The following is a 22,426-nucleotide window of genomic DNA, read 5'->3' on the forward strand; positions in this document are numbered from 1 at the left end:
TTGTCAGTGTCAATATCTGAGGTAGGATCTTCTGAATCAGATAGATCCTCATCAGAGGAGGATAATTCAGTATGTTGTTGGTCATTTGAAATTTCATCAACTTTATGAGAAGTTTTAAAAGACCTTTTACGTTTATTAGAAGGCGGGATAGCAGACAAAGCCTTCTGAATCGCATCAGCAATACAATCTTTTATATTCACTGGGATATCATGTACATTAGATGTTGAAGGAACAACAGGCATTGTATATTACTGATGGATACATTCTCTGCATGTAAAAGATTATCATGACAACTGTTACATACTACCGCTGGAGATATAATCTCAACTAATTTACAACAGATACACTTATCTTTGGTAGAACTGTTATCAGGCAGCAGGAATCCAACAGTGGCTTCTGAGATAGGATCAGATTGAGACATCTTGCAAATGTAAGAGAAAAAAACAACATATAAAGCAAAATGATCAATTTCCTTATATGGCAGTTTCAGGAATGGGAAAAAAAATGCAAACAGCATAGCCCTCTGACATAGAAAAAGGCAAGGAACTTAGTTGACGCCGGAAATGACAAACTTGCGTCACCGGACATACCTTCGCGCCAAGAATGACAAAATAAACATCCGCATTTGCACATCGCGAGCCTAATTTTGCCAGCGAAAATGTAATGAAAAAACAGTCAATTTGAAAAAAAAGACTAAACCCCAGGTAAGAAAAATATTTTCCTAAATATGTTTTTTTTCCAAATATGAAACTGAATAGTCTGCAAAAGGAAATATACATAAACCTGACTCATGGCAAATATAAGTACAATACATATATTTAGAACTTTATATTAATACATAAAGTGCCAAACCATAGCTGAGTGTCTTAAGCAATGAAAACATACTTACCGAAAGACACCCATCCACATATAGCAGATATTATTATTATTTATTATTATCAGGTATTTGTAGAGCGCCAACAGATTCCGCAGCGCTGTAAACATAGTCGGTGTACAGGATAGCTTTTGTAGGGGTCAAGTGGGTAGAGGGCCCTGCCGAGAGTTTCACTGTTGTAGTCGGCTCTTATGAAGCGATCTGTAAACAACTGGGCCCATAGGCTTACATTCTAAGGAGTTCAAGGGGAAAGCAATGGGGTTAGGAAAGGTTAGTGTTGGTTGTATGCATCCCTGAATAGTAGAGTTTTTAGGGAGTGCTTGAAGCTGTTAAAACTAGGGGAGAGTTTTATGGAGCGAGGCAGGGAATTCCACAAGATTGGGGCCAGTCTGGAGAAGTCCTGTAAACGGGAATGTGAGGAAGTAACAAGAGAGGAGGAGAGGAGGAGATCCTGAGCTGATCGAAGGGGACGGGAGGGAGAGTATCTAGAGACAAGTTCTAAGATGTAGGGGGGAGCAGTGCAGGTGAGAGCTTTATATGTCAAGAGTGAGGATTTTATGTTTAATCCTAGAGGCAAGAGGAAGCCAGTGAAGGGACTGGCAGAGAGGTGCAGCAGATGAAGAGCGACAAGTAAGGAAGATGAGCCTGGCAGAGGCATTCATAATGGATTGTAAAGGAGCTATGCGGCAGCTAGGTAGACCAGAGAGCACAGAGTTGCAGTAGTCGAGGCGGGAAAGGATGAGAGAGTGGATTCAAATCTTGGTTGTATCTTGTGTAAGGAAATGTCTAATTTTAGCGATTTTTTAAGGTGGAAGCGGCAGGCATTAGCCAAGGACTGAATGTGAGGAGTGAAGGAAAGATCTGAGTCAAATGTGACCCCAAGACATCGGGCGTGCGGGGTAGGGGTAATGATGGAATTATTAACAGTTATAGAAATTTTGGGGGTGGAGACATTGGTAGAAGGGGGAAAAATAAGGAGTTCAGTTTTGGAGAGATTTAGCTTAAGGTAGTGAGAGGACATCCAAGATGAGATGTGAGAAAGACAGTTAGTGACACGGGTTAGTAAGGAAGGAGGTAGGTCTGGTGCAGAGAGGTAGATTTGGGCGTCATCGGCATACAAATGGTATTGAAACCCATGGGACTTTATTAATGAACCTAGTGATGACGTGTAGATTGAAAAGAGAAGGGGACCAAGAACAGAGCCTTGAGGTACCACAACAGAAAGTGGTAATGGGGCAGAGGATGCTCTGGAGAAGGCTACACTAAATGTACGGTTAGTCAGATAGGAAGAGAACCACGAGAGAGCTGAGTCGCAGATGCCAAAGGATTGGAGGGTTTGGAGCAGAAGGGGGTGGTCAACAGTGTCAAAGGCTGCAGACAGGTCAAGGAGGATAAGCAGAGAGAAGTGGCCTTTGGATTTTGCTGTAAGTAGGTCATTGGTAACCTTGATAATTGCTGTCTCTGTAGAGTGATGGGAACGAAATCCAGATTGCAGTGGGTCAAGAAGAGAGTTTAGTGTAAGGAAATGGGATAAACGTACGTAAACTAGCTTTTCGAGGAGCTTTGAGGCAAGAGGGAGTAGGGAAATATAGCCAAACCACTACTGAAACAGTATCAGTAGAGGTAATGGAATATGAGAGTATATCGTCGATCTGAAAAAGGGAGGTAGGAGATTAATCTCTACGACCGATAACAGAGAACCTATGAAATAGATTTCCTGCGAGGAAAACCATTGCATTCAATAGGTGATACTCCCGTCACATCCCCCTGACATTCACTGTACTCAGAGGAATCAGGCTTCAAAATGCTGAGAAGCGCATATCAACGTAGAAATCTAGCACAAACTTACTTCACCACCTCCATAGGAGGCAAAGTTTTTGAATTGTGGGTGTGGTGAGGGGTGTATTTATAGGCATTTTGAGATTTGGGAAACTTTGCCCCTCCTGGTAGGATTGTATATCCCATACGTCACTATCTCATGGACTCTTGCCAATTACATGAAAGAAAGTGCATCTACTACTGATTTTGCTCAAGGGCAGAACTCCCCTCACCTTTTGTGGAAAATGTCACTGACCGTTTTAAGGAACTTTTTGTAATAATTGTGAAGTTTGTTAACTATATGTAACATACCCTTGAATAACTTGTCTCTCAAGTATTGTTTCTCATGTAATGGATGTAATGTACCTCTGTATAGTGCTGGGTAAAATGTTAGTGCTTTAAAAATAAATGTTAGTAATAATATGTATATGAATGTCTCATTACTGTATGAATCCTAACTAAAACTGAATTTATACATTATAACAACAAAATCCACAGATAACATTCAATGAACAGAAAATTCATGATTTAGAGTTTGTGAATTTGTAAAAGCATGCATGTTTTTTTTGTAACTGTTGAATTAATATCCATGACATTTGCTTAAAAAAAACAAAAAACAGTTTTGTCAAAGTTACAGGTGGGCTCATGTTTTCAGAAAGAGAAGGTAAAAATGTCCAGTTTTTACTCACCACAAAACACACAACCAATATTGTTGCCTTTAAAATACTGGCACTCATACAGAGCTCCAATTCCCTCTATTGCTATGAAAGCTCTAATTTGAATGATGAGATCTCACTCTTTCTAATGGCTGGTCTTAGCTATCTATAGTCAGGGAGTAATAAAAATTTTTAAAGATGAGGCTTGCTGCTTGCAAATAAAGTGGTCTCGAGTTTGACTGTGTATTGTAGTTTGAGGGAGGAGGCAAAACAGGGAATAACACCCCTCTGATGTTGCTCCATATACCTATGGCTTTGTCAGGTGATCACTGTTGCCATGGTTATCAACTGATAGACGCCTGGACATGTGAACTGACGCCTCTATTGAAAGAGGGGCTTCTCTCTCAAAAAAGGTGGCACATCCCCCTAATCAAACACTACACGGGTATGTGCTTAGGGGAGGTGATCACCATTACTGCATTTTAACCAAAAACATTTCATGTATTTTCCAGTGGAAAATTTCCCAGCTGCCTCCCTTGCAATAATGGCTAGCACTAATTTTTGTTAAAGGCTTGTTAAATGAGTAACAGAAGACAGGTTGCTCTTCATTGGAACAAAAAGTGTGCAAATATAATACTTTTTGTAGTTTTGCAATAAAAGAAAATGTATGCTTACCTGATAAATGTATTTCTTTTTTGACACAATGAGTCCACGGATCTCATCTTAATTACTAATGGGATATTCACCTCCTGGTCAGCAGGAGGAGGCAAAGAGCACCACAGCAGAGCTGTTAAATAGCTCCTCCCTTCCCTCCCACTCCAGTCATTCGACCAGAGTTAGGAAGAGAAAGGAAAAGCCAAGGTGCAGAGGTGTCTGAAGTTTACAATAACCCACAACCTGTCTAAAAGAACAGGGTGGGCCGTGGACTCATTGTGTCAAAAAAGAAATACATTTATCAGGTAAGCATAAATTTTCTTTTCTTTTTTAAGACACAACGAGTCCACGGATCATCTTAATTACTAATGTAATTCAATACCCAAGCTAAAGTACACAGATGATACGGGAGGGACAAGACAGGAAACCTAAACGGTGGCACCACTGCTTGAAGAACTTTTCTCCCAAAAACAGCCTCAGCCGAGGCAAGAGAGTCAAATTAGTAAAACCTTGAAAAAGTGTGAAGAGAGGACCAGGTTGAAGCCTTGCAAATCAATTCAAAACTACAGTTTTGAATGCCCATGAGGAAGCAACAGCACTTGTGGAATAAGCCACAACTCTCTCGAGAGGCTGCTGTCCAGCAGACTCGTAAGCAAAATGTATTATGCTCCTTAGCCAAAAAGAAAGAGAAGTATCTGAAACTCTCTGCCACTTACGTTTTCCTGAGAAAACCGCAAACAAAGAAGGAGACTGCCGAAAATCCTTAGTCGCCTGTAAATAAAACTTTAAAGCATGGACCATGTCCAAATTGTACAATTCTGAAAAGGATTAAGACACAAGGAAGGAACAACAATCTCCTGATTAATGTTCCAATCAGAAACAACCTTAGGAAGAAATCCTAATTTAGTACGTAAAACTACCTTATCTAAATGGAAAAAGGTAAGGCGACTCATACTGTAACGCTGAGAGTTCGGACACTCTCCGAGCAGAAGAAATAGCTACAAGAAATAAAACTTTCCAAGATAGTAACTTAATATCTAAGGAAAGCATAGGCTCAAACGGAACCTGAATAACTTTGAGAACTAAATTAAGACACCATGGAGGAGTAACTGGTTTGAACACGGGCCTGATCCTAACAAAATGATTGAACATCTGGAACATCCGCCAGACGTTTGCGTAACAAAACAGACAAGCCCTTCACCAAGCCCTCTTGGAGAAAAGACAAAATTCTAGGAATCCTAACCCTACTCCATGAGTAGCCCTTGGATTCACACCAATAAAGGAATTTACGCCAAATTTTATGGTAAATCCTTCTAGGCACAGGCTTACGAGCCTGAATCATAGTCTCTATGACCGAATCAGAAAAACCCTCGCTTGAATAAAATAAAGCGTACAATCTCTAAGCAGTCAGCTTCAGAGAAACTAGATTTCAATGAAGGAAAAGACCCTGAATCAGAGGGTCCCTCCTCAATGGAAGTCTCCAAGGCGGTAGAGATGCCATCTCCACCAGATCCGCAGACCAAATCCTGCAAGGCCAAGCCGGAACTATGAGAATCACCTAAGCCCTCTCCTGTTTGATTTGAGCAATTACCCAAGGAAGAAGAGCAAACAGAGTAAAGGAAAGGGGCCTCTATCAGTTCCACCTGGGGGTCCGTGGACCTCTACCCGTATCTCTGGAGCTTGGCATTTTGAGAACGCCATGAGATCCAATTCAGGTTGACCCAACTTGAGAAACTATGTTTGCCTGCTCAGGAAATCCGCTTCCCAATTATCCACCCCTGGGAAGTGGATCGCCGATAGGTATCAGGAGTGGACTTCTGCCCACTGGATTATTTTGGCTACCTCTGTTATCGCTAAGGAACTCCTCATTCCTCCCTGATGAGTGATGTAAGCCACTGAAGTTATGTTATCCGACTGGAACCTGATAAACTGGACCGTGGCTAACTGTGGCCAGGCCAGAAGAGCATTGTAGATCGCTCTCAGCTTCAGAATGTCTATAGTAAGAACAGACTCTGAGTGCAAACTCCCTGAGCCTTCAGGGAGTCCCAGACTGCTCCCCACCCCAGAAGGCTGGTGTCTGCTGTCACAATCACCCAAGATGGTCTGCGAAAGCAGGTCCCCTGGGAGAGAAGATACAGAGACAACCACCATTGAAGAGAGGTCCTTGTCCCCTGTTCCAGAATTATTCGAGGAGACAAGTCTGCATAATCCCTGTTCTATTGCCTGAGCATGCTTAGCTGCAGTGGTCTGAGATGGAACCGAGCAAACGGGATGATATCCATTGCCGCCACCATCAGCCCGATTACCTCCATGCACTAAGTCACTGAAGGCCGAGGAGTGGACTGAAGGACTAGACAAGTATCGATATTCTTCGATTTCCTGACTTCTGTCAGAAAAATCTTCATTGATATGGAATCTATTATGGTTCCCAAGAAAGTTACCCTTGTGCTTGGGACTAAGAAACACTTTTCCAAATTTACCTTCCACCCATGAGATTACGGGAAGGATAACACCATGTCCGAGTGAAATCTTGCTTGCTGTAAGGATGGCGCCTGGACTAGGATGTCGTCAAGATAGGGCGCCACTGCAATGCTCCGTAACCGAAGCACCGCCAACAGCGATCCCAGAGCCTTTGTGAAAACTCTGAAAGCTGTAGCAAGACCAAAAGGAAGAGCCACGAACAACATGAAGTTACGCGTCCTTTAAATTGACTAAGAAATTTGTTTAGACTCTTGAGATCTAAATAGTGGTCTGAAGGTTCCCTCTTTTTGGGGAACCACAACCCGATTGGGATAAAAAACCCAGACCCTGTATCTGTATTGGAACTGGAACAATCACTCCCAGGTCTGAGAGGTCTCCTACGCAGTGTAAGAACGCTTCTCCTCTCGACTGATCTGCAGATAATCTTGAAAGCAGAAACCTGCCTCTGGGAGGAAAACCTTTTTTCGAACCCAAGCCTGAGCGAAGACAGAAGTCTGCCCCCTACAAGATCCAATCCCGGATCAGGGGCATGTCCTTCATGCTGTCTTTGATTCAACAACAGGCTATTTGGAGATTGATTTTGATTTTTTTTTTAAAATTCTTTAAATTTTCAAAAGAGATTATTTCCGTCAAGCAAGGTCCCAACAGGGTCTTCCCCTGGTAAGGAATCACTATAAGTTTAGACCTAGAGCATATATCCGTAGAACAAGGCTCTAACCATGAGGCTCTGTGAGCTGGAACAGAGAAACCTATGTTCCCAGTTTGATAACTTGAAAGGAAGAATTTGAAATAAAGGAATTAGCCAACATGAAAGCTTTTATCCTATCCTGGATTTTATCCAGGGGAGTTTCTGACTTAGAAGCATCAGACAACGTATCAAATCAATATTCCGTTGCACTAGAGACGGTAGCAAAGTACACAGCTGGTTGCCATTGTAAGCCTTGGTGTACATCCCTTTTCTAATTTTGTCCATAGGACCTTTAAAAAACCCAACTATCCGCTAAGGGTATAGTTGTCTTAGCAAAGCTGAAACTACTCCTTCCCCCCTAGGGAATGTCAACCTCCCTCACATATGGCAGAATAATGAAATAAAAACTTAACCAATTGCAAATAAAAATCCACATATGGCAAGTGGTACTGTCCCTTTAAATGTTAAAAAGTAACACATCTTCATTTTTATCAAAGCAAACATTGAATATGTATGAGGAACTTGTCAGTACATCTAAACCTTCAGCTTGACGAGCAGAAATGTTAGACAACCTGCCTATACCGAAGCTGAGCACATTATAGTGCTGAACTAAAGCGCAAACATTTAGTCACAAAGTCCTCCATGTCTTCCGATAACCGGAAGTGACAATAAGGAAGAGTCTCTATGCACGGCGCCATCCTCCACTCCTAGCGTAATCAGAACTGTTAGGAGGGAGGAGAGAAAGCCTTGGCGCCGTTAACCAACTCCGCCCCTCGTGGGCATCATCCAAACTATCTCCCGGTCGCCATTGTTTGAGTAAAGGCGCCGGGAGTAAAAGGCTAGACCTTACGTCTCAAGATAACATATCCACCACCACAGTTATCGCGGTAATGTCGCCCCGGTAGAAAAAAGCATTAGCTCAGTTTTGACATTGCTAATCAGCTAATGTGTCAATTGATCAACCAAACACTCAGACTGTCATCAATACATAAATAAAAGGGAAAAACATAATTTATGTAAGAACTTACCTGATAAATTCATTTCTTTCATATTAGCAAGAGTCCATGAGCTAGTGACGTATGGGATATACATTCCTACCAGGAGGGGCAAAGTTTCCCAAACCTCAAAATGCCTATAAATACACCCCTCACCACACCCACAAATCAGTTTAACGAATAGCCAAGAAGTGGGGTGATAAGAAAAAAGTGCGAAAGCATAAAAAAATAAGGAATTGGAATAATTGTGCTTTATACAAAAAAATCATAACCACCACAAAAAGGGTGGGCCTCATGGACTCTTGCTAATATGAAAGAAATGAATTTATCAGGTAAGTTCTTACATAAATTATGTTTTCTTTCATGTAATTAGCAAGAGTCCATGAGCTAGTGACGTATGGGATAATGAATAACCAAGATGTGGATCTTCCACGCAAGAGTCACTAGAGAGGGAGGGATAAAATAAAGACAGCCAATTCCGCTGAAAAATAATCCACACCCAAAACAAAGTTTAAATCTTATAATGAAAAAAACTGAAAATATAAGCAGAAGAATCAAACTGAAACAGCTGCCTGAAGTACTTTTCTACCAAAAACTGTTTCAGAAGAAGAAAACACATCAAAATGGTAGAATTTAGTAAAAGTATGCAAAGAAGACCAAGTTGCTGCTTTGAAAATCTGATCAACCGAAGCTTCATTCTTAAATGCCCAGGAAGTAGAGACTGACCTAGTCGAATGAGCTGTAATCCTTTGAGGCGGAGTTCTACCCGACTCAACATAAGCATGATGAATCAAAGACTTTAACCAAGATGCCAAGGAAATGGCAGAAGCCTTCTGACCTTTCCTAGAACCAGAAAAGATAACAAATAGACTAGAAGTCTTTCGGAAATCTTTAGTAGCTTCAACATAATATTTCAAAGCTCTAACTACATCCAAAGAATGCAACGATCTTTCCTTAGAATTCTTAGGATTAGGACACAATGAAGGAACCACAATTTCTCTACTAATGTTGTTAGAATTCACAACCTTAGGTAAAAATTTAAATGAAGTCCGCAACACCGCCTTATCCTGATGAAAAATCAGAAAAGGAGACTCACAAGAAAGAGCAGATAATTCAGAAACTCTTCTAGCAGAAGAGATGGCCAAAAGAAACAAAACTTTCCAAGAAAGTAATTTAATATCCAGGGAATGCATAGGTTCAAACGGAGGAGCTTGAAGAGCCCCCAGAACCAAATTCAAACTCCAAGGAGGAGAAATTGACTTAATAACAGGTTTTATACGAACCAAAGCCTGTACAAAACAATGAATATCAGGAAGACTAGCAATCTTTCTGTGAAAAAGAACAGAAAGAGCAGAGATTTGTCCTTTCAAGGAACTTGCAGACAAACCTTTATCCAAACCATCCTGAAGAAACTGTAAAATTCTAGGAATTCTAAAAGAATGCCAAGAAAAATGATGAGAAGAACACCAAGAAATGTAAGTCTTCCAGACTCGATAATATATCTTCTAGATACAGATTTACGAGCCTGTAACATAGTATTAATTACGGAGTCAGAGAAACCTCTATGACTGAGAATCAAGCGTTCAATCTCCATACCTTCAAATCTAAGGATTTGAGATCCTGATGGAAAAAAGGACCTTGCGATAGAAGGTCTGGTCTTAACGGAAGAGTCCACGGTTGGCAAGTAGCCATCTGGACAAGATCCGCATACCAAAACCTGTGAGGCCATGCTGGAGCCACCAGCAGAACAAACGAATGCTCCTTTAGAATCTTGGAAATCACTCTTGGAAGAAGAACTAGAGGCGGAAAGATATAGGCAGGATGATACTTCCAAGGAAGTGACAATGCATCCACTGCTTCCGCCTGAGGATCCCTGGATCTGGACAGATACCTGGGAAGTTTCTTGTTTAGATGAGAAGCCATCAGATCTATTTCTGGAAGTCCCCACAATTGAACAATCTGAAGAAATACCTCTGGGTGAAGAGACCATTCACCCGTATGTAACATTTGGCGACTGAGATAATCCGCTTCCCAATTGTCTATACCTGGGATATGAACCGCAGAAATTAGACAGGAGCTGGATTCCGCCCATACCAGTATTCAAGATACTTCTTTCATAGCCAGAGGACTGTGAGTCCCTCCTTGATGATTGACATATGCCACGGTTGTGACATTGTCCGTCTGAAAACAAATGAACGACTCTCTCTTTAGAAGAGGCCACGACTGAAGAGCTCTGAAAATTGCACGGAGTTCCAAAATGTTGATTGGTAATCTCGCCTCCTGAGATTCCCAAACCCCTTGTGCTGTCAGAGACCCCCATACAGCTCCCCAACCTGTCAGACTTGCATCTGTTGAAATCACAGTCCAGGTCGGAAGAACAAAAGAAGCCCCCTGAACTAAACGATGGTGGTCTGTCCACCACGTCAGAGAGTGTCGTACAATCGGTTTTAAAGATATTAATTGAGATATCTTTGTAAAATCCCTGCACCACTGGTTAAGCATACAGAGCTGAAGAGGTCGCATGTGACAACGAGCAAAGGGGATCGCGTCCGATGCAGCAGTCATAAGACCTAGAATTTCCATGCATAAGGCTACCGAAGGGAAGGATTGAGACTAAAGGTTTCGACAAGCTGAAACCAATTTCAGATGTCTCTTGTCCGTCAGAGACAGAGTCATGGACACTGAATCTATCTGGAAACCTAAAAAGGTTACCCTTGTCTGAGGAATCAACAAACTCTTTGGTAAATTGATCCTCCAACCATGTTCTCGAAGAAACAATACAAGTTGATTCATATGAGATTCTGCTAAATGTGAAGACTGAGCAAGTACCAAGATATCGTCCAAATAAGGAAATACCACAATACCCTGTTCTCTGATTACAGATAGAAGGGCACCGAGAACCTTTGTAAAAATCCTTGGAGCTGTTGCTAGGCCAAACGGCAGAGCCACAAACTGGTAATGCTTGTCTAGGAAAGAGAATCTCAGAAACTGATAGTGATCTGGATGAATCGGAATATGCAGATATGCATCTTGTAAATCTATTGTGGACATAAAATGCCCTTGCTGAACAAAAGGCAGAATAGTCCTTATAGTTACCATTTTGAATGTTGGTATCCTTACATAACGATTCAATATTTTCAAATCCAGAACTGGCCTGAAGGAATTCTCCTTCTTTGGTACAATGAAGAGATTTGAGTAAAACCCCAGCCCCTGTTCCAGAACTGGAACTGGCATAATTACTCCAGCCAACTCTAGATCTGAAACACATTTCAGAAATGCTTGAGCCTTCACTGGATTTACTGGGACACGGAAAAGAAAAAATCTTCTTGCAGGAGGCCTTATCTTGAAGCCTATTCTGTACCCTTGTGAAACAATGTTCTGGATCCAAAGATTGTGAATCGAATTGATCCAAATTTCTTTGAAAAATCGCAATCTGCCCCCTACCAGCTGGGCTGGAATGAGGGCCGCACCTTCATGTTGACTTGGGAGCTGGCTTTGGCTTTCTAAAAGGCTTGGATTTATTCCAGATTGGAGATGGTTTCCAAACTGATACCGCTCCTGTAGGGGAAGGATCAGGCTTTTGTTCCTTATTGTGACGAAAGGAACGAAAACGATTAGTAGACCTAAATTTACCTTTAGATTTTTTATCCTGTGGTAAAAAAGTTCCTTTCCCCCAGTAACAGTTGAAATAATAGAATCCAACTGTGAACCAAATAATTTATTACCCTGGAAAGAAAGGGAAAGCAAAGTTGACTTAGAAGACATATCAGCATTCCAAGTTTTAAGCCATAAAGCTCTTCTAGCTAAAATAGCTAAAGACATATACCTGACATCAACCCTAATGATATCAAAGATGGCATCACAAATAAAATTATTAGCATGTTGAAGAAGATTAACAATGCTATGGGAATTATGATGTTACTTGTTGCGCTAAAGCTTCCAACCAGAAAGTTGAAGCTGCAGCAACATCCGCTAAAGATATAGCAGGTCTAAGAAGATTACCTAGATTCCTCTATTTCTAATGCAATTAATACTTCTTTAAGCAAAGAACAAATAAATTCCATTTTAAATAAATATGAAGATCTATCAGTATCAACCTCTGAAACAGAATCCTCTGAACCAGAGGAATCATTATCAGAATCAGAATGATGATGTTTATTTAAAAATTCATCCTTTTACGTTTACTAGAAGGAGGAATAACAGACATAGCCTTCTTAAGATTTAGAAAATTTTTGCGCCAAAAAAGTCAGTGCCAAGAATAACGCAATAAAATGAAGCATTTTCAGCCCCCGCGAGCCTAACAGCCCACAGGGAAAAAAGTCAAATTTTAAGGTAAGAAAAAATTGATTATTCAAATGCATTATCCCAAATAATGAAACTGACTGTCTGAAATAAGGAATGTTGAACATCCTGAATCAAGGCAAATAAATGTTTAAACACATATATTTAGAACTTTATATAAAAGTGCCCAACCATAGCTTAGAGTGTCACAAAAATAAGACTTACTTACCCCAGGACACTCATCTACATGTAGTAGAAAGCCAAACCAGTACTGAAACGAGAATCAGTAGAGGTAATGGTATATATAAGAGTATATCGTCGATCTGAAAAGGGAGGTAAGAGATGAATCTCTACGACCGATAACAGAGAACCTATGAAATAGACCCCGTAGAAGGAGATCATTGAATTCAAATAGGCAATACTCTCTTCACATCCCTCTGACATTCACTGCACACTGAGAGGAAAACCGGGCTCCAGCCTGCTGCGAAGCGCATATCAACGAAGAATCTAACACAAACTTACTTCACCACCTCCATGGGAGGCAAAGTTTGTAAAAACTGATTTGTGGGTGTGGTGAGGGGTGTATTTATAGGCATTTTGAGGTTTGGGAAACTTTGCCCCTCCTGGTAGGAATGTATATCCCATACATCACTAGCTCATGGACTCTTGCTAATTACATGAAAGAAACATGTAACCACCCGATCTCCTTGTCACCCCCGGAATCAAGTAGACAGCCTGACCAGCAACATGTGTCATACTCCCTTAGTGTCAGGCTCATTTATATTACAGTCAGTGCCTAGCAGAGTATAAGGGGTCTAAGCCGCAATGCAAGCCCAAATGTAAAAAACTTCAAGCAGATATACTGTCTCTTTCACCCAGGAAGCCCTATTATTAGCCAGGGGAATAAAGCGTAGCACATGGGGGTGGATTCAAACTCTTAACCTTGAGTTTGTTAATCAGACATGCTCCCCAATAAGCCACAGTAGAGGCTCTAAAAGATAAGTCAGCGTCCTGACTGCCTAAATGTCCCCTGCTAACTAGGGGAGTCTGAATCCAATTTAAATGAGGTTGAGGTCAAATGTTAATTTAAGAAAGTGCCCAAACTTTCTCTAAGATCTCTATCCCCTCATGTTCTGCCTGGCAGTTAGGCAGCTCCACGTTTAAGAGGTCCTCTCCCTCCCATGGACCTGGAAAGAAACGAAAGTCCTGAGTAAAATGCTTCAGGTTTTCTCAGTCAGGGCAGCATCAGTATGGGAGGCGCAGTGAGAATTATGTCCCACAAGTTCCCATTGCTTTAAAGCCACCAAAAGCTCTAATTTAGAGACTGATATGGACTACGGCTACACCCTAGAACAAAGCAGCACACTCTGGCACTACTTTAAAAATAATAAACTCTTGATTGAAGAATCTTTTCTAACACCTCACTTTGCCACTTCCTATCACTAACGTAGGCAAAGAGAATGACTGGAGTGGAAGGGAAGGGAGGAGCTATTTAACAGCTCTGCTGTGGTGCTCTTTGCCTCCTCCTGCTGACCAGGAGGTGAATATCCCATTAGTAATTAAGATGATCCGTGGACACATTGTGTCTTAAAAAAGAAATTACAACAGTAGTCAAGTGTTAAAACTGTCTAAATATATTAATATCATGTTTGCTTAAAATGTTTGCCACTCTTATGAAGTCTGTAGTTTGCTTTCCAATCCTCAGAATTGGAATATACACATTTTTCAGAGTTACAGAAAAGGAATGCAAAACAAATAATCAAAGTATATTGCAAAGTTGAATGAATGTGTGTGTGTGTGTGTGTATATATATATATATATATATACATATACACACACACACTATATATATATATATATATATATATATATATATATACACACACACACATATATATATATATATATATATATATAAACAAACACACACTTATAAAAATATACAGTATACACACTAATATATATATATATATATATATATACACATACACACACACACACACAAGTATCTAAAAAGACAAGCGCAAAAAAACACTTCTCATAGTGCAGGTCAATTTAATTACAACATACAATCACATATAAAAAAGCAAACACCCCTAACGTATTTCCTACTCATAAACTAAAACCTCAATCATATGAGGTAAGGAAGAACGATTGGATTTATCAGTGTCCCCACTTATTCACAAACGATATCACCAAAGTCCTTAAGCACAACGAAATCCTCCTCCAGGAATCCCTTGTGACACGGATTGGAGACCAAATGTTTGTAAATGTCCAAAGTTTTTGAAGTATTCAATTCGTGATATGCTTAGGCTGCATAAAAAAAGTCCATAAACAGCACGGAATACTGAAACAACGTGTGTGTCGTAAATGACTAGTTACAGGCTCCATCTAGCCACTTCCGTCTAATCACCTGAGTGACATCACGCAGAAAACTTGTTCAATACAAATATCCCTGGGTCACAGCGTTGTCTATATGTATATCCCATGTATACTAAATAAGACAAGACGGAACAACTGTTGTTGAATACAGAACGGATCTGTTTGACAGATTATGACGTAAGGTGGGAGTGTTCTCTTACGCTGTCTTGAAATAATCAGCTTGTAGGGTGGGCGTCCATCAAGCCTCTGACGAAGTGGACGTATTTCCGTGAAACGCGTAAGACCACGCCCACCTTACGTCAGTTACGACACACACGTAGTTTCAGTATTCCGTGCTGTTTATGGACTTTTTTTATGCAGCCTAAGCATATCACGAATTGAAAACTTGAAAAACTTTGGACATTTACAAACACTTGGTCTCCAATCCGTGTCACAAGGGATTCCTGGAGGAAAACGGGATTTTGTTGTGCTTAAGGACTTTGGCGATATTGTTTGTGAATAAGTGGGGACACTGATATATCCAATTGTTCGTCCTTACCTCATATTATTGAGGTTTTAGTTGTGAGTAGGAAATACCTTAGGGGTGTTTGCTTTTTTATATGTGATTGTATCTTGTAATTAAATTGACCTGCACTATGAGAAGTGTTTTTTTGTGCTTGTCTTTTTAGATACTTGCAGCTGTTGACTTGAACCTTGAGCCCATTTTGGACGAGCAGCACTCAACACCTCTTTTTGACATAAAAATTCAAGGAGAATATATCTCACTACTAGAAGGATCAGATATTTTATTCTATATTATACAGTATTGTTGATATTATACAGTATTGTTGCTTTTTTAACCATTATCATACAGTATTGCTTATTTTTAATTAATTTTAAATTTATTTATTGTGGTATAGTGCATTTAGTATTTTATTTAATATATTTCAATTGCATATATATATATATATATATATATATATATATATATATATATATAAAAAATAACACTAATATATATTTTGAGTGTGCGCTACTTTTTCTATTAGAGTGGGAACACCTAGGTGTACTTACTTTAAATAGTTTGTATCAGTATATATTTTTACCACAGAAATCTGAATACATTGTTTCCAATGCAGCAAATGATTCTGGGTAAGATATTCAAATGAGGTTTACAATGACTCACTTTTTTACTTTAGACTGCTTTAACGCAGACTTCCCTTTACGCCATAGAATTGCTGTGTACACAGATTTTAAGCTTAGCTAGAGTTAGTACAGTGATTTGTAAATATACTACACAATGAGTTATTTTCTCTACATTTTGTGCTTAGTGGAGGATTTTAAACTCACTTTTCGCCTCCCCATAATTTTAATTATTGTTGTATTTCACACCAGAAATCAACTTTACCCAGCAATGATTCAACCTACTCCCAGCGGATGAGTGGCAAAAACAACGAAACGGATGTCCTGGGATTGGTCTGAATCACTGTACTAACCATAGTCAAGATTAAAAGCTGTGCATACAGCGATGCTATGGCATAAAGGTCAGTCTGCCTAAAAGCAGGTTGAAGTAAAAAATTCAGTCATTGTGAACCTCATTTGCATATCTTACCCAGAATCCTTTGCTGCATTAGAAACAGTGTATTCAGAGGTTTTCTGTGGGAAAAGCAAGCCTTCTGACTTGTCTAGATTTGTAAATAAACAATACAATGAGTTATTTTCTCTACATTTTGTGTTTAGTGGAGGATTTTATACTCACTTTTCGCCAACCCATAATTTTAATTGTTGTATGTATGTGTGTGTATATTATATATATACATACAGGGAGTGCAGAATTATTAGGCAAATGAGTATTTTGACCACATCATCCTCTTTATGCATGTTGTCTTACTCCAAGCTGTATAGGCTCGAAAACCTACTACCAATTAAGCATATTAGGTGATGTGCATCTCTGTAATGAGAAGGGGTGTGGTCTAATGACATCAACACCCTATATCAGGTGTGCATAATTATTAGGCAACTTCCTTTCCTTTGGCAAAATGGGTCAAAAGAAGGACTTGACAGGCTCAGAAAAGTAAAAAATAGTGAGATATCTTGCAGAGGGATGCAGCACTCTTAAAATTGCAAAGCTTCTGAAGCGTGATCATCGAACAATCAAGCGTTTTCTTTCAAAATAGTCAACAGGGTCGCAAGAAGCGTGTGGAAAAACCAAGGCGCAAAATAACTGCCCATGAACTGAGAAAAGTCAAGCGTGCAGCTGCCAAGATGCCACTTGCCATCAGTTTGGCCATATTTTAGAGCTGCAACATCACTGGAGTGCCCAAAAGCACAAGGTGTGCAATACTCAGAGACATGGCCAAGGTAAGAAAGGCTGAAAGACGACCACCACTGAACAAGACACACAAGCTGAAACGTCAAGACTGGGCCAAGAAATATCTCAAGACTGATTTTTCTAAGGTTTTATAGACTGATGAAATGAGAGTGAGTCTTGATGGGGCAGATGGATGGGCCCGTGGCTGGATTGGTAAAGGGCAGAGAGCTCCAGTCCGACTCAGACGCCAGCAAGGTGGAGGCGGAGTACTGGTTTGGGCTGTATCATCAAAGATGAGCTTGTGGGGCCTTTTCGGGTTGAGGATGGAGTCAAGCTCAACTCCCAGTCCTACTGCCAGTTTCTGGAAGACACCTTCTTCAAGCAGTGGTACAGGAAGAAGTCTGCATCCTTCAAGAAAAACATGATTTTCATGCAGGACAATGCTCCATCACACGCGTCCAAGTACTCCACAGCGTGGCTGGCAAGAAAGGGTATAAAAGAAGAAAATCTAATGACATGGCCTCCTTGTTCACCTGATCTGAACCCCATTGAGAATCTGTGGTCCATCATCAAATGTGAGATTTACAAGGAGGGAAAACAGTACACCTCTCTGAACAGTGTCTGGGAGGCTGTGGTTGCTGCTGCACGCAATGTTGATGGTGAACAGATCAAAACACTGACAGAATCCATGGATGGCAGGCTTTTGAGTGTCCTTACAAAGAAAGGTGACTATATTGGTCACTGATTTGTTTTTGTTTTGTTTTTGAATGTAAGAAATGTATATTTGTGAATGTTGAGATGTTATATTGGTTTCACTGGTAAAAATAAATAATTGAAATGGGTATATATTTGTTTTTTGTTAAGTTGCCTAATAATTATGCACAGTAATAGTCACCTGCACACACAGATATCCCCCTAAAATAGCTATAACTAAAAACAAACTAAAAACTACTTCCAAAACTATTCAGCTTTGATATTAATGAGTTTTTTGGGTTCATTGAGAACATGGTTGTTGTTCAATAATAAAATTAATCCTCAAAAATACAACTTGCCTAATAATTCTGCACTCCCTATATATATATATATATATATATATATATATATATATATATATATATATACACACACACATATATGCACACACACAGTTGAATAAAAAAAAAAAAAATTTAATTTTAAAAAAATTTGATTGTTTTCAATTAAACCAGATTTTTTTTTTTAAATTTAAAACTAAGATTTTTTTTTTTAATAAAATACTTTGAGAAAAAAAAAAATCTATCCAAAGATGATTTTCTATTTAAGATACATTATAATCCACGCAAACATATTTATAGAAGCTTTAATTGAGTTGTTACTTACCAGTTATGTACCATCAATTTCTGCACAGCCAGCAAAGCGTTGTAGCGGACTTGTTGATCTTCATGATGCATGTGGTTCATTACCAGCTGTTTTCCATCCAACTGCTCAATCACCCTGCAAGAGACGTGAGAGTTGTTTGGACATGCTATTTGGCATATTGATGTCTTTCAGAAGAAGGCTGATGGATTTATCTCCACTGTGGCACTTACCCCTGAGAGAACTGCCTAGAAAAACAAGTGCTTGTCTATGGTGACAGAAATGCCAAAAGCAAATTGCTTTCTATTAAGGAATTAACTGACTAATTCTAAATAACAGAAGCAAAAAAAGACAGATTTTTAATTTATTATAGTTACAAATATAAGCATGATTTGCTTAATGTTAAATTACAACATTGTAATATTTTTAGGCAAAATACTTTTGCTATTACAGTTGTAATTTTCATTATACATCTTTTACAATCAAAACATTTGCAAGTCTATTAAATCTTCAGCTTCATAACCATACCCCGAGTTTGTAAGACACCATACTCATGTTACAGCAAATTGAATTAAAATGATTACATCTCAGCATCAGGATTGTTATATTTTAATTCAGAAAAAAGTAATTAAAAACAGAGAAGAAAAAAAAAATTGTCAACAGGTATATGAAGAAAACAATGAGTACAGGGGGAAAATGCAGACTGAAAAGCAACCTGGTTGCACTTATAATAAATAAATAAATGTTTGTATTTATATCACTTAACCATATAAAAACAATAAAGCCAGCACATTCAGTTAAAGTAGTTTTACAGATAGATACAGTTTTAGGGACTGCTATTTCATAAAACGCTAAGTATGCACCATATTTATTTAAACCTTCTTTTGGGATATGACCGTCTTTCAGTCCTTCTTTATAATTCCTTGTCCATTTCAGGATCAGATTGAATATTACTCTTTGATTTGACAATGTCATATTACAACTCAGCCTGGATCTCTCGAAAAGAATAGAATATCAAACAATGGATGCAAATATGAACAAGACCAATCACAGGCTGGGATCTTCCTGTGAGAAGCTTGTGAAAAAACTGACAAATTAAAAAGGTATGACTGCACTGTGCAGACTTTCTGCCTCTTACAGGACATTGGTGCTTAAATACCACAGTGTTATTATTGCAAATCAATATCAAGAATTTAAAAGGATCATATTGAGTCATAATTTTGTTATAAAATATAAGATTATGATAAACTTATCTTTGCTTGATTTAAAAACATAAATTATGCTTACCTGATCATTTTCTTTTCTTCAGATGGAAAGAGTCCACAGCTGCATTCATTACTTTTGGAAAAATTAGAACCTGGCCACCAGGAGGAGGCAGAGACACCCCAGCCAAAGGCTTAAATACTCCTCCCACTCCCCTCACACAAAAACACTCAAATCCCGAAGAATCGGAATCTACGGAGTGTGACGGACTTAAACTCCACCGAGTCCCAGACGACCATCTCGAAGGCCGATGAAGACTGAACTAGTCCCCCATGCCCCACAGACCCGCAGGTCTTCTCAGAATGTTTAGTTGAAACTTGTAAAAACAAGATAATAAACAAACACAAACAATAATGCAAGCACTCAGCGGCAAAACCAGACCAGCCAGGCACCACGTGACCGCATGAGGCCTCAAGGCATAAGAAGCTGAACCTCAGCCCTTACTTGCAAGGCTGAATTAGTCACCCCCAGGGAGCGAGAATAAACTACAAACAGAGGACTAAATGCGCCCCCAGAACAACATCCGTAGAAGTAACAAGTGTGATCAAGAAATCGCGAGTATCGTTTCCAGAAGGAAAATTTCCAAAGGAATATAAAACAAAAAACATGAGCTTGTTAAATCAAATAAAAGTCATCCTAACCGGATTAAAAAAAGAAAAAAAAAGAAAAAAGGCAAGCCATAGGTTAATGCCCAATGAAAAACAGGCACACCCACAGGACCAGCCTTGTCCATGCTCAGATAGAAAAAGGATGCTTAAATCAGACTATAAGAAGATTACTTCATCCCCTTATAATTAACTCTGAGAGCTATTTGGAGAAAAAGACCCAGAACCCCTATATCCATTAAGGATGGGATCCTCCAACAATGCCATAATGTGCCGTAGCAGAACACAAAGGCGCGCCAGTCTGTACCGAAAATCACAGCACACCTCCACCGACGCCTCAGGACCAGTCGCTCCCCCAGATAACTGAACGGGCCACCCCATTCCTAGGGAACGCGGGTTGACGGAACACAAACATAATCTTAAGCAGACATCTGGAAGCTGCGGATGTGCCAACGCCATAAGAATTTGAATACGGAAACGTGCTGCAACCTCCAGAGGGAACAAACCACCCTCCAGGGAAGTATAAGCATAATCTGAGTCACCTGCACGAATAGCAACAGTAAGTGGTAGGGAACTTGTCACTCGAGGGACAGAAACCCCCAGAGACGGATGGTTTCACGACCCCTTGATTCCCCGGTCCCGAAGAATTGGGCCCACTAGAATGGCCTTTGGAACATAACTGACAGTCATGCGTCATCTGGGCCGGTTCGCATTCGTCACAAGAAGTACAAACTGAATCAGAGACCACTTGAATCTCAACATCAGAGTCCTCCATAACTGGAAATGAATACAAAAAGTTTGGACTAAATTAGACAAATAAATCTAAACGGCACCTTACACCCCCAATGGCTGGGGCACTCACCACCTCCTAGCACCAGACACCAGCGGCCAAAATCTTTCCGTCGCCACACAGTCAGGAATGCGAAACTAGAGAGGCAAAAACGTGACAATGCCCGGTCACAAGGTAGGCCGTACCATCCAAAAAAAAACGCGCCTGACCATAAAGGCTGTGTCACTTCCATGGCCGTTATTTTCCAAAGGCCTCAAGCAAAAGTAACACTACACATAAGCAGGTCGAATCACATAATAAACATGATTAAAAAAAACCCTGTTCAATAACCCCCCTTAGGAGATATTAACCATTGATTCCAAGATACAAAAACATAAATTATGCTTACCTGATCATTTTCTTTTCTTCGGATGGAAAGAGTCCACAGCTGCATTCATTTCTTTTGGGAATTCAGAACCTGGCCACCAGGAAGAGGAAAAGAAACCCCAACCAAAGTCTTAAATACTCCTCCCACACCCCTCATCCCCCAGTCATTCTGCCAAGGAACAAGGAACAGTTGAAGAAATATCAGGGTGAAAAGGTGCCAGAAGAACAAAAATTACGGCCGCCCTGCATAAAAACACGGGTGGGGAGCTGTGGACTCTTTCCATCCGAAGAAAAAAAAAAAAGATCAGGTAAGCATAATTTATGTTTTTCTTCATAAATGAAAAGAGTCCATAGCTGCATTCATTACTTTTGGGAAAACAATACCCAAGCTATAGAGGGAACTTTGAAAAAAAGGAAAAGACCAAAGGACACTGACCCGCAGATAGTCCACAAGTCTTGCTAGAGACTGCAGGAACTAGACTTGACTGAGTCAACAGCCTCCAGGAGACACCATCGCTCAGCAGTCTGTCTCCAAACAACACGCCCCTTACAACAAGCTACCGTAATCTTCCACAGAGAAGGAAAGACATGGAGAAAACATGAATGTACTTGTAAAGCGTGGTTAATCCCCCTTAAGGGACTCATATCAATCTTGAAAGGAGGAAGGCTGAGTAGACCTCGCCGGGGATCGACTTGCAACCCTCAGTTTGCTACAGTGCAGAGTAGCCACAGTGCATTAGTATGCTGAGCTAGTTGTCCAGCTAGCATAAAAAACTCCAAACCAACAGAGACCCACCAGTCTCATAGAAACAAGGGCAGGCAATGCCTAGACATCAGAAAAACAGAAACCACGGGATAAAGCCGGGAGTCTGAAACACAGAGGATCTTCCCCCAACACAGTGCAACCGCACTCTAAAAAGCAACTGAAGACAAAAGGTCCCCAAGTCG

At 40.0% G+C, this 22,426-nt stretch overlaps 1 protein-coding gene across 2 annotated transcripts in view; it reads right to left on the minus strand.

Annotated features, from left to right (window-relative positions):
- Positions 1-22,426, minus strand: part of ATP6V1H (ATPase H+ transporting V1 subunit H) — a 364,453-nt gene that overhangs the window by 79,367 nt on the left and 262,660 nt on the right. Inside the window, exon 13 of one of the 2 annotated variants that reach the window (XM_053715039.1) lies at positions 18,479-18,592. In XM_053715039.1, the coding sequence (XP_053571014.1) occupies positions 18,479-18,592 (114 nt within the window). Of the gene's footprint in view, positions 1-18,474; positions 18,593-22,426 lie in introns of those variants that run through there. The other variant, XM_053715040.1, reaches the window with a different exon arrangement.

The sequence above is a fragment of the Bombina bombina genome, chromosome 5, assembly GCF_027579735.1.
Source record: "Bombina bombina isolate aBomBom1 chromosome 5, aBomBom1.pri, whole genome shotgun sequence".
Classification (NCBI taxonomy): domain Eukaryota; kingdom Metazoa; phylum Chordata; class Amphibia; order Anura; family Bombinatoridae; genus Bombina; species Bombina bombina.